The sequence below is a fragment of the Microtus ochrogaster genome, chromosome 7 (genome assembly GCF_000317375.1).
Source record: "Microtus ochrogaster isolate Prairie Vole_2 chromosome 7, MicOch1.0, whole genome shotgun sequence".
Classification (NCBI taxonomy): Eukaryota; Metazoa; Chordata; class Mammalia; order Rodentia; family Cricetidae; genus Microtus; species Microtus ochrogaster.
The window spans coordinates 43,270,777-43,283,402 of NC_022014.1; the positions used below are offsets into that span (position 1 = coordinate 43,270,777).

The 12,626-nt window shown below is 49.8% G+C and overlaps 1 protein-coding gene across 1 annotated transcript in view; it reads left to right on the forward strand.

Moving 5' to 3' along the window:
• The first annotated feature begins 791 nt into the window (after positions 1-791).
• Positions 792-12,626, forward strand: part of Atox1 (antioxidant 1 copper chaperone) — a 13,882-nt gene continuing 2,047 nt past the window's right edge. The window contains exons 1-3 of the mRNA XM_005350043.2: positions 792-930; positions 6,815-6,890; positions 10,715-10,878. Of these exons, the coding sequence (XP_005350100.1) occupies positions 925-930; positions 6,815-6,890; positions 10,715-10,839 (207 nt within the window). The 5' untranslated portion in view covers positions 792-924 and the 3' untranslated portion in view covers positions 10,840-10,878. The remainder of the gene's footprint in view (positions 931-6,814; positions 6,891-10,714; positions 10,879-12,626) is intronic.

Genomic DNA, 12,626 nt, shown 5'->3' on the forward strand with positions numbered 1-12,626 from the left:
TCGAGACAGGGTTTCTCTGCGGTTTTGGAGCCTGTCCTGGAACTAGCTCTGTAGACCAGGCTGGTCTCGAACTCGCAGAGATCCGCCTGCCTCTGCCTCCCGAGTGCTGGGATTAAAGGCGTGCGCCACCAACGCCTGGCTACCTCAGCTTTTCAAGTGTTGGAATTACAAGTGTTACCAAAATGCCTAGTGCCTTAAATTTGTATATATATATTTTTTTGTATGCTTTTCTGGATAAGGTCTCATAAATTCCACGAAGGGCTTGAACTCTGCAGTCCAGACCAAGCCTTGAACCTCAGGATCCTTCTGCCTCAATCTCTCTAGCAGCTGGAAGAGACCTGCAGCCCTAGGCCAGTGTAGGGACTGAGTGACACTCAAGGAAGATGGAATCTTTCGGGAATGCCGGAATCTGCCCTTCCCAGGAGCCTTGGCCTTGCATTCCCTAGTCCCACACTGAAAACTACCCAAAAGAGAGCGCAGTTGAGGACTAGTTGTCCTAAGGTCTCCCGTAACAGCCTCGGGCAGGTCTAAAAAAAAAAAAAGTTACCTCTGTCTGCATTCCTCCCCCGCACCCTGCCATTCCCGAGGACCCGTGAGCTAGCTCCAAAGAGGCGGGACCTAATAATATATCTAGGCTAGAAAGAGGTGGGAAGTAGGTGGAAGCCAGCCCAGGGGACGGGGCCCGGCTGTAATTTGGCCCTAAGGGACGAGAACTGAGCAGAGCCTCAGAGGGCGGAGTCTTGCCGCAGCTGAACCCGGAAGGGGCGGAGACTAAGCGGAGCCCAGCCCTAGGGCGGGGCCTAGCCGAAGGCGGGGTCGGCCTAAAGGTGGGGCTTCCAGGAACGCTCTCCGGAAGCCCAGCGTTGCTGCCCGGGAGAGGCGTTTCCAGTCGTCGTCGCCGTTGCTGCCCGTGCCGCGTCAGTCATGCCGGTAAGTGGCCTTCCCGCTCCACCCGCGCGAACCGTTGTCTCTGGCCCGATGCACAGCTGCCCGGCCAGATGCTGCTGTTAGAGCACAGGCTGCCGCCGGAGCTGCAGTCGTTCCTCAGTTTACCCTCCGCACCCACCGGCCAGCTTCTCGACCCTTAGGAAAGCTGCAGAGAGCACTGTATTGTAGAACACAGGCCTCAAGATCGCTCTGGAGAGTCTTTCGAGGGACAGCCCCAACCTTCCCTGCACCATGGGGAAACTGAAGCTGAGAGATAGGACTGCATAGGGGCTCCGGTCCCTACCTTTTCCACGTGCATGCCCCTGCCGCCGAGCTGGCGGGGTTTCAGAGAAGCAGGTCTCTCCCCACCTCTCCTGCCCACTCTGGCCTGCTTCCACTTCAGCACTGGGCAACACTGAACCGAAAGGGTGCTTTATTCATTTCCAGCCAGGAGTTCCCAAAGCTCAGAGAAGAGTTTGAGGAGCCGAGAGCAGCGCTTTATCTTATCTTTGGACTTACTCACTCCTATGCATGGTGGCTTCTAGCCTCATTGCTTACTTAAATAAGGGTCTTTGACCCATTGCACAAGAAGAGAAGGAAAAGTTCAGTGTTTGTTGGAAACCATTTATTGTTGGGAGCTAAAGCTAGATAGGATCCAGGATGAAGCCAGGTCACCTGGGAAGTAAGTGCTGGGCAAAACCAGTTGTACTGGCTTGGGGAGAAAGCTCTGATCCCAATTGAGTTTCTGAGATAATGGTTAGGGCCTTGGAATCAGCAGCATTTTCTTCCTGGTGCCTCTAAACCCAGAAGTCTCCCGCGGGTATTGCATGTTTTAGCCGCTTATCTTCCTTGAGTGAACCTGTGCTCCCTCCTGGTGCAGTCTTAAACCTCAGGTGTCATTTCTTGTGGTTCTTGCCCTTTGTCTTGAGATCTTTCCTCTGGTGGCACAAAACAAAGACAAAAAAAGGCTTGATAAAAATCCATCCTACCAGTCAGTCAAGACAGTCTGCCCTGCAGCGTGACCCTGGGATATCAGAGTGGAGGCTGCCAGGCTCTCCAGGGGACAGTAGTGAAGGAAAACAGCTTGAGGACCCCTCTATTCTGTGCCTCTGGGGATTTTGATGGGAGTGAGGCATGGGGTAGACACCTTATATCGAAACCAACAGCTAAAGGCAGGGAGGTGGGTATTGCTCAAGTGTGCCTCAAGTCTAGGCAGGGAAATGAGCCTTAGCCCAACATGGTTTGCAGACCAAAGCTTAACCCAGAAACCCAAAAGTCCGTGCCCTTGATTTGCCAGCTGGGCAGCCTCAGGTAAGCTCTGCCTCTGTGTGCCTTCATCTCTTCGTCCATAAAATAGGGATTAAAAACAGACCTTGCAGGCTGTGGTTGGTATTTGCTAGAATGATAGCATCAACATATATAACAGAGCCAGCGACCTATTGCGCCCCCAAGGGGTGTGTGTGTGACTTTTCTGCAGATATAGGGCAAGTGGGGTCGAACAGTGTGGGCAAGCTTCCACGGGGACCTCAGTGGTTAAAAGTTTTGTGTACTCTGCCCAAAGCAGGACCTGCTACTCTTTAGCTACATCTCACTGAGTCCAGCATCTAACCGCTGAGCTGCAGCTTTCTCAGCCCTCAGAGGAATAGGTAGTTCCCTGGCTTACGGAATCATTGTAATTATTAAAGGAGACAGTGTACAAGGTGTTTAGAAGAAGGCCCAACACTTCAGAGATACTTAGATATTAGTAGTCAAGAATCCAGACTCCAGTGTTGTTCTTTAGAAGAACAAAGTGTCTTCTTTCTCCATTCCCAGGGACTCTTCCAGTTCTAGAGAGTCTGTTACAGAATTGTATCACTTAGTAGCCCTCTGAAGTATTACTATATATAATATACAATAATACAGCATGTTGCAATATGACATGAATATATACATTATGCTTAAGAGGGTTTATTTTGCTTGTTTGTTGTTACGGGGTCTCACACTGTAGCTCCGGTTGATCTGTGAGTGAATGTGTAGCCCAACTGATCCTTAAACTCATAGCAATCCTCCTGTCTTGGCTTCTCAAGTGTTGGGATTACAGAAGTGAGCTGCCACACCTGGCTTTAAGTTTTGTTTTGGGATGCTAGAGATTGAGTCAGGGCCTATGTATGCTGTGTATGTGCTTTGCCACTGAGCCACCACACTTTGGAGACAAAACACAGGTCTAGAGGCACTGGGGAGCCATCCAGGGGTGGAGCAGGTTTTGACATACTCTGTGAAGACTGGATCACCTCCCTGTCCATTAGGCAGACTTCTGGTCAGCCTCAGGTTTAGGTTTCACAATCTGTAGCCAAGAGAGAGCTCTGAGTTGAAATGCTGGCCTCCTGTGAGCTGCCCCCAGGCCTCTGGCCTCTGCTCTGTGAAAGACTTCCTTGTTGGGGTCCTCAGTTTGGAGCTCAGATAACTGTTGACTTTAGAGCCTTGGGCAGCAAAACTTATCCTCTGAAATGCTCTATAGAGCTTCGGCTCAGAGTCAGCTTGTGTGTGGGGTGTGTGTGTGTGTGTGAGCATTCAGCAGTTCAAAAACCAGCAAGATTTCCCTGGAGCAAAGAAAGCCTCTTTCCTCTGTGCCTTTGCACCCATGACCTCATCACCTTAGTGAGCCCTGGAGCAAGAGGAAATGAATGATTCTCCTATCCTGTAGGAAGGGGTTTTGAGGGTTGTGGGATGGGTCAGCTGGTAAGGATGCTTGCAGCCAAGCCTGATGACCTCTGGCATCCACTCTTATTCCATAGCACACACTCCCATACGCGAATAAGCATAGCATAGTTATTATCTTTCAGATTTTTGTGTGTGTCATTTGTGTGCAGAGATCAGAGGAGGGCTTCAGACTCCCTAGAGTTGGAGTTACGGGTGGTTGTGGGCTATCTGACATGGTTTGGGGAGCCAAACTCAGGACTTCTGGAAGAGCACAAGTAGTCGGAACCACTGAGCCGTCTCTCTAGCCCTATTCTTACTATTATTTTAAAAATTATCTGTTTTCAGCCTGGTAGTGGTGGCAGACGCCTTTAATCCCAGAACTTGGGAGGCCTACCAGCTCTTTGTGTTTATGGCCAGCCTGGTCTACATAGGGAGTTTCAGTCCAGCTAAAGCCTGATGCCCCCAAGTGGTGTGTGCCCAAAGGGGTGCATTGAAAACATTGCATGAAATTACCTTCAGTCTGTGTATAAACATGATTCATGTTTAGACTCATGCCATTCCCAGGATACCTCATTATGCGTATGCAAATATCCCCTAACTAGGGACATTTGTGCTCCCAAGCACTCAGATAAGAGATGCTCAGCCTGTCCTAGAGATACTTTGCTGAACTTCGTGAAGAAGGTGCGCATTGAATTTGGGTATGCTTTTGGTCACCTTTTTTTTTTTTTTTTTTTTTTTGGTTTTTCGAGACAGGGTTTTTTGGTCACCTTTTTATACAGTGCCTAGGATTCTGATGCAGGAAGATAGCTTAAGGCCCAGTGTAGACTTCATAGTGAGTTTTGGGCTAGTATTGTCTACATTAATGGACCCTGTTCTCAAAGCAACACCACCACCCCCCAAACAAAATACAGAAGCGGGGAGGGATAGCCTTTGTTTTGTTTTGTTAATATTTGCAGTGCTATTACTCAGGGTTGAGGTCTGGGCTGGCTGTTTCACTGCTCTTAGCATCTTACTCAACAAATAGTAAAGATGCACATAGATTCCAAAGTAGCAAGGAAACTAGTCAAAACAGTGCACACGACAGGTCAGGATATATTGCAGCAGAGCAGGTATCAAGGGCCCTACTTATTGTTTGTTGGGGCTTCCCTTTATGGGGGTCAAGGGAAGGAGGAGCTTGTTTGCTAGGGCTATAATCTGGTCACTTTTCTATACTGACTGACTTGGATTTTTCAAGACAGGTCTTCTCTATAGCCCTGGCTGTTCTGTAACTTGTTCTATAGACCAGACTAGCCTTGAACTTGGATCCATGTGTGCCACCAGCACCCAGCTGATGCACCTGATTTTAATTATGTGCATACCCAATTATGCATAGGCATAAGTTGTAAGTACGGAATTCTCTCCACAATCGCACTTTGAGGACAGTTGGTCTCATTGTGCATGCGCTCCAGAACTGTCTAACCCTGGTCAGCCCATTGCCAGCAGTTCCCAGATCATGCTTCAGGATGTTTGGATGGAAATGGAGAAATCAGGGACTGATGAGAGGAGTAACTTCTTATTTCCAAGTTTAAAACAAGTGTGGAGGTTAGTCTTGGGTTGTTAACAGGTGGCTAGGTTCATTGTCAAAGACAGGTGTGTATAGCCTAAACCATTCCCTATGCTTGGCTGTCTCAGTACTGGGCAGTAAACCCAGGGCCTTGCACATGCCAGGCCAGCAATGTACCACTGCATTACATTCTCAGGGCCTACGTGTTGTATTTCCAAAGGAAAAGAGAAATGGAAGAAAATAATTATCGGAATCCAATTACTTTCGCCTAGAGGCACTTAGTCCCATGATCTCATTTTATTAACATACCAGCTGTCTATTGTCCTTTAATGTTTATCCCCAAACCTAGAGTCAGGACCCGAGAGTGGCTGGACAGTGACTAGGCTTGGCTTGGGGTCTCCAGGAACAGCAGTGCAGACCAGAAGCTTTCCCAGGCTGGTGCACTCCTTAGCTTTGACTCTGCTTCTTGCCAGGTGGACCTCTGGATGAATAGTAAAGTGTCCTTTAACATGGAAGCTGGCTGGCTCTGGAGTGACCCGAGAAGGGAGCAGGGCAGAAGCCGGCATTGTGACCAGCTTAATCACATAATGGTGCTTTGGCCCTTATGTTGAATACACTCAGGCTTAGGCTACAATGTTAGGGAATGAACTGTCAAGGACTTAAATACCAGGAGGCAGAGAAGATGGAGGTCATGGTGGAGGCTGGCTGCCACATGTCAAATCCTGTGATTGTCCCGTTCTTCATCCAGAAGGGACTAGTACCCCAAGAGTTAAGCTACTGAGGTCATACAACTTGTAAGCACTGGAGCGCAGATGCTCTCATTCCCAAATATTGTGAAGGAAGGGATATTGGCCCAGTCCTCTGAAAACAGCCAAAGACCCAGAAGTTGTCCAGCAGTGATGTTGATCATTGATTCACTCATGAAATAAGTGAGGGACCCTGTGCCAGGTGCTGTTCCCAGTGCTGGGCACAACAGTGACTATTTGTGCTTGAGCAGCACAGTTGTGTGGACGCCTTCCTTGACTTCTTAGACATCTTGGAGATTGTAGAGCCTCGGAAACCTGAGATCCCTTCCCAGCTGCCTCCAGTGTGCTGGGGAGCCTGTGGAATCCTTCCCCTTCCTGGAACTTGGGTGCTGCCCCTGAGCACGGAGTACTTGGGTCAGAGCAGTGGTGCCACACATCTGAGTAACCTACCTGCTGGCATAATCGATGTCCCCATCCTGGCTGCTGGGCAGACCTGCAGCCTGTGTAGAGTCCCAGTGTAGAAAATAATGTTCTAATTCAGAAACAGGTCCCAGATTAGTACTGCTGGGAGCGGGGTCACCTGTGGCTAAATCCTTGGCCCTGAGGCAAAGCCCACAGCTCACTCGTGAGGCAGTAACCTTGAGAGGGAGGATTGGAAAAGAGCTCACACAGACCTGGATCCTGTTCATTCTGTGCCAGACCTTGCAGAAGACATCATGGAGATTGTTTCTGTTGGTACAGCTTGTGACACACAGAAATCCTGTGCCCGCCCCGCCACCATCCGTTTACTAGACTGGGCTCATAGACAGGCTTCCAGTGGGATTGTGCTCACTCTCTGCTCCCTGTCAGCCCCTGAGAGGCCCCTCAGACGGTGTGTGGGTCCCTGCATGGCCTGACTCATGATCTCCGTCTCTTGCAGAAGCACGAGTTCTCCGTGGAAATGACCTGTGAGGGATGTGCCGAAGCCGTCTCCCGAGTCCTCAACAAGCTGGGAGGTGAGTGGCTCTCCTGGAGAGAGTATGGGGAGTCATGTTGAGGTACATGCGGCCTACGAGGGGTCAGCTGCAGGTCAGCTGGTGCACACTTGGGCCTCTGCTCGGTGGCTTATGTGGAGACGTGTTGTACCTCACTGCAGCCACCGTTTCTTCCATTTGCTACACTCCGGTATACCCCCTCAGTTTAGTCTTGTTTTTGAGACAAAGCCTTGCTGAGTAGCCCTGGCTGCCCTGAAATGCATCATATAGACTAGGCTGCTCCTAAATTTGTGAGAATCCTTCTGCCTCTGCCTTCTAAATGCTGGAATTACAAAGATGGGCTACCATACACAACTCCATTTTGTTGTGCTTTCTGTCTCCTCTCCCCCTTCCTCCCTTCCCCCTCCCTCTTCAGGGTCTCTGGAGCTCAGGATGGTGATCATGGACTCTAATTCATCCAGCTTCTGCTTGAGATGCAGGCACACACCACCAGTGCACAGTGACTGTCCTCCTCGCATGAAGGCAGGAACTGTTTAGAGTTCAAGGACTTGACTGGATTCACAGAGCCAGTAGGGCAGAGCAGAGCTGGGATTTAGCCACACTGTCCAGCCCTGGAGTTGTTACTATGATAGTGATCTCCAGGGTGACGTCAAATACAGATAACAACAGCCAGGCCTGAAGGATACCAGTAAACCCAGAAGCCTGGAGGTTCAAAAGCTTAAGGCCCAGTCTGGACAATTTAGGGAGACTTGACTCAAAGTAAAAATGACAGAAGAGGCTGGGGGTGTAGTTCAGAAATAAAGGGATTGCACAGCCTGTGTGACATTTTAGATCAAATCCACTGTACTGCAATAAAATAAAAACAATGAATTTATAAAAGCCAAACAAAGCTGGGTGTGGCAGCTCATACCGATAATCCCAGCCCTTGGGAGACTGAGGTGCTGTAGGCATTGCCGGGGATTTGAGGCCAGCCTGGACTATGGAGGGAGACCCTATCTCTACAAATCAGAAATAAATAAGACCTAGGGTAACAGTACTACTGAGTGTTGAGACTGCCTATGCATTATCAGTCCACAGAGTGGGACTTGACACGGTGGATCAGGCTGGTGGCTGGTAACACTCGTGCCCAAGGGGAAGTGCCTTGCCCAGGTCCCATAGTGAGTAAGCCCGTGATTCAGTAACTCTGAGGTTTGTAAGATGGAATATCTTTTTAAGTTTTGTTTTTTGGATTTTTGTTGTTGTTGTTGTTTTAAAGACAGGGTCCCCCATTGTAGTCCTGGCTGGCCTCAATTTTAACAGCCCTCCTGCCTCAGTGTCACGAGTTCTGGGCTTACAGGCACGAGCCACACCCACCTGCACTGAGATGTCTGTCCACAAGAATCTGAGACACTGAAGAGCATCTGGCTGCTGACTTCCCACAAGGCCATAGGCTTCCCTCCCCTGGGTTTGGGCATAACCAGCTATGATATGAGAGTGTCAGCCCATATCAGCGTACGCCAGAGACACTTCAGAAATGAAGTAGGGTTTGCCGGGGAGATGGCACAGTGGGTAAGAGCACTGACTGCTCTTCCAGAGCACCAGGGTTTAATTCCCAGCACCCTCTTGGCAGCTAACAACTGTCTAACTTTTTGTTATATGTGGATTCAGAGATTGCAACCATGCCCTGCATGGTTAACATGCTTAACAGCCCTGCTGGGCCTGAGGGGCCTTTACCTTTCATAAGTTTCTCCTTGTGTGGGCTAGTTTATGTTAACTTGACACAAGCTACAGTCATTTGGGCAGAGGGAACCTTAGTTGATAAAATACCCCTACCGGATTGACCTGTGGGCAAGCCTGTGGTGTGTTTCTTGATTGACTGGTGTGGGAGGGCCTAGCTCATGGGGAGCAAAGCAAGCCAGTGAGCAGATTCCTCCATGGCCTCTGCTTCAGTTCCTGCCTCCAGGTTCCCACCCTGCCCTGCCCTATACTATATGGCGGATTGTGATGTGGTAATGTATGCAAAATAAAGCCTTTCCTCCCCAAATTATTTTTGGCCATGGTATTTCATCACAGCAATACGAACTTTGAATAAGGCACGCCTCCCCTTGAGGACAGTCAGGTGTTTTTAAGTTCTTAGGCCCTGGGTGTTTTCAACGCTCTTAGGCAGGAAAGAGCGTTGAGGCTGATCCCAACCCCTTTGTGACAGGTGGGAAAGCCAAGGCCTGAAACGGCCTTGACCACAGCCACCCAGGCCTTTTCATCCTTTTCATCGGCACACCATTTTAGAGGAGGGCATCATGGCTTTTCTTTTTTGGTGGAAGTAGGGATTGGGCAGTAGGAAGGCAGTTGGGCAATGGCCGCTAACACCCCACATGTGCCAGGCTGTTGGCCTACGGTTCTGCTCTGATTCATGGTGTGGAATGATTTCATAGGTGCGGCCAGATGGGCTTGGATGCACTGGCAGTAGGATGAGAACAGTGTCAGGCAGGCAGAACTGATTCCCCATGCTTGGAAGGACTGAGTCAGCAAGCAAATGTGAAGATACCCACACTGGGAAGCTGTGACAGGAAAATCATGAGCTCGGGTCTCCCAACTCTGGAGAGTGAGTTCAAGGCTGCCCCAGGCAACTTAGTGAGATTGCCTCAAAATAAAATGTATAAAAAATTAGGTCTGGGGATGAAACTCGGGAATAGAGTGCTTGCTTGGCATGTGTGATACCCTGGGTACCAGTAGTACAGAAAAGGGGGAGATGGTTGTGGGGAAGGTGGGGTCCTCAGTGGTAGCTTATGCACGTGAGACACACACAGAAGGGGGGTTGTACAAGCACTAGATGATACACTGGGTAAGGGTGCTTGCTGCCAAGTGACCCACATAGGAGGAGAGAGCTGATTCCAAGCTGTCTTCTAACCTTCACACACACATTTTCTCTCATGTATATACATACCCACACACATGCGCACACTCAACATGCTCATTCACTTCACGTGCTCATGCATACTCTCACTTATGCATGCCCACACACATGCTCACCTACAGATTCTTTCACGCATTTAACACAGACTCACGCATACTTTCACTAAAGTGGAATAATTTGAAAGGAAGGGGCTGGAGAAATAGTTGAGGGCACTGGTTGCTCTTACAGAGGATCTGGATTCAGCTCTCAGCACCATATGGTGGCTCACAACCGTCTGTAGCTCCAGTTCCAGGGGATCTAGCATCCTCTTCTGGCCTCCATGGGTACTGCACACATGTGGTACACAGATATACATGCAAGGAAAACACTCATATACATAAAAATAAGTAAATATGGGGCTAGAGAAGTGACTCCACAGTTAAAAGCATGCATGTCGCTTGCAGAGGACCTAGCGCCCACTTCTCCAGACCCCATAACTTCTGGCTTTCAGGGGGCATCTGCACTCATATGATCGTGCCTACATACAGAGCCATACACATACATAATTTAAAAATATTTCAAATAAAATTATAAAGGGAGGGAGGAGGGCTCTGTATTGCTAAATTGGAAGGTTAGCTTGAGGTAGTAGAGATGGCAGGTTTGGGGGGGAAGGGAGCTGGGTAGAAAGAGAAAACTCTGAGGGCTGAGGGAATAGCTTAGAAGTGGAGTTCTTGCCTGATCCTTGAGGTCCTGAGTTCAGTCTGCATTGCCAACACCCCTCAGACACAGAGAGGGGCTTGCAGCAGAGCCTGCCGTGCTCACAGTGCCTGAGACAGAAAGAGCTTGCTGCTCCCTGGCTCCAGGAGAGGGTGCCTGGCGCTACAGGGATGCTTAAGGAGGCTGACCTCTTTTGTTCTTAGGGTGGAAGGGTCCTGCTTCCCCCTCCCACATCCCCGTTTCCTCCTTCCTGCAGGAGTGGAGTTCAACATTGACTTGCCCAACAAGAAGGTCTGCATTGAGTCTGAGCACAGCACCGACACCCTGCTGGCAACCCTCAACAAAACAGGAAAGGCCGTTTCCTACCTTGGCCCCAAGTAGCCAGAACCTTGGGCGAGTCCCTCTGGGTGTACTGAAGAGGTAGGTGGGTGAGGCCCCAGCCTTTCCTGCACAGACTTGTTGCCTCTCCAGGGGTCCCCTGGGTTCCAAATCCCTCATCTGAAATGCTTGGGCCCAGAAGCAGTTCAGAATGCAATTTCTCTGGGGTTTGGAATCTTTGCTAAACTCACCCGTACTAGAAAATCCTAAACATTTTTGACATGAGCTGGCACTCAGGAAGTTCTTATTTTGAAGCATACTGCAACTGAGGTTCCTGGATTTAAGGTGCTCAGCCTGAACTTGGACCTCCCTACCCCCACCCCCGAGACAGAGTTTCTCTGTAGTTTTGGAGACTGACCTGGAGCTAGTTCTTGTAGACCAGGCTGGCCTCGAACTCACAGATTCACCTGCCTCTGCCCCCCAACTGCTGGGATTAAAGGTGTGCGCCACCACCCCCCAGCATGAACTTGGACTTCTTCTTTTTTTTTTTTTTTTTGCTTTTTCGAGACAGGGTTTCTCTGTGGCTTTGGAGCCTGTCCTGGAACTAGCTCTGTAGACCAGGCTGGTCTCGAACTCACAGAGATCCACCTGCCTCTGCCTCCCGAGTGCTGGGATTAAAGGCGTGCGCCACCACCGCCCGGCCTGAACTTGGACTTCTTAAGTGAGGTAGTAGGGGGCCCTGATGTGTTCAGCCCACTGCCCCCCTCTTGAAGGGTCACAAGAACATCATCATTTTCAGTACAAACCAGAAACTCAAAGTATTGATGGCCACTGGGAAATAGACAGAATGCCATGTTATATCCCCAAAGTCCCTTTTGGGACTTGAGGGGCACCTTGCCTGGTCAGCAGGGTCTAAGTTTAGAGGATCTGGCCTTCTTGGAATGGTGAGCCTCTTGCTTTGGTAAAGTGACTGTCCCTTCACAGTTGATGCCTATGTCCTGCGCCTAGCACGCTTCTACAGAGTTTCATGCCCCGGAGCTGGCTGTGCCTCTAACCCAGCCTGGTTAAGTCAATGACCCATATAAGCTATCTTCACTTTATGGGTCCCAGGGGGGCAGAAAGCGGCCCAGGCCAGTGCCCTTCCCTCACCTGGCCGCCCAGCAGTCCTTCCCACTGTGCCCTGCAGTCTCACTTCCTCCGTACTGCATCTGACCCATGAATCACGATGGTCACTTCTTTGGTGGTTTGTATCGTCTCTGGAACTGAGAAAAACGAGGCCTGGTGAAGGAACATGAGCTGACCAGAGCCCAGGCAGATGGGTGGCAGAGGCAGGAATGAGCCAGACTCCTGTGTGAGTGTTGTCATGATGGTGACTGTATCGCTGACCCTACAAGTGACCCATGAGAGCCCCTGGCAGAGGCCAGCTGTAATCAACTGGGGGTAGGAGGGTCCCCAATTTGAGCATTTGGAACCCCAAGCCATGTGTTTTGTGTATATGGTGACATCCCGGCAAATTAGAAGACACGGATGAGCCAGCTCACAAGAGGCTAAGGCAGGAGAGGAATAGCAAGAAATCAAGGCTAATGTGGCTAATCAAGGCTCTGTGTAATCAAGGTTACACAAAGACACTGTCTCAAAATAATAAAATAATAATAACAAGGCCAGAAAGATGTTCAACAGGTGAAGGTGCCTCCTGCCAAGCCTGACAACCTGAATTCAATCTCCAGGACCTACGTGGTGGAGAGAACTGAGTCCCACAGGTTGTCTGACAATCAGACATGGCACATTAATCTCTTTCTCTCTCTCTCTCTCTCTCTCTCTCTCTCTCTCTCTCTCTCTCTCTCTCTCTC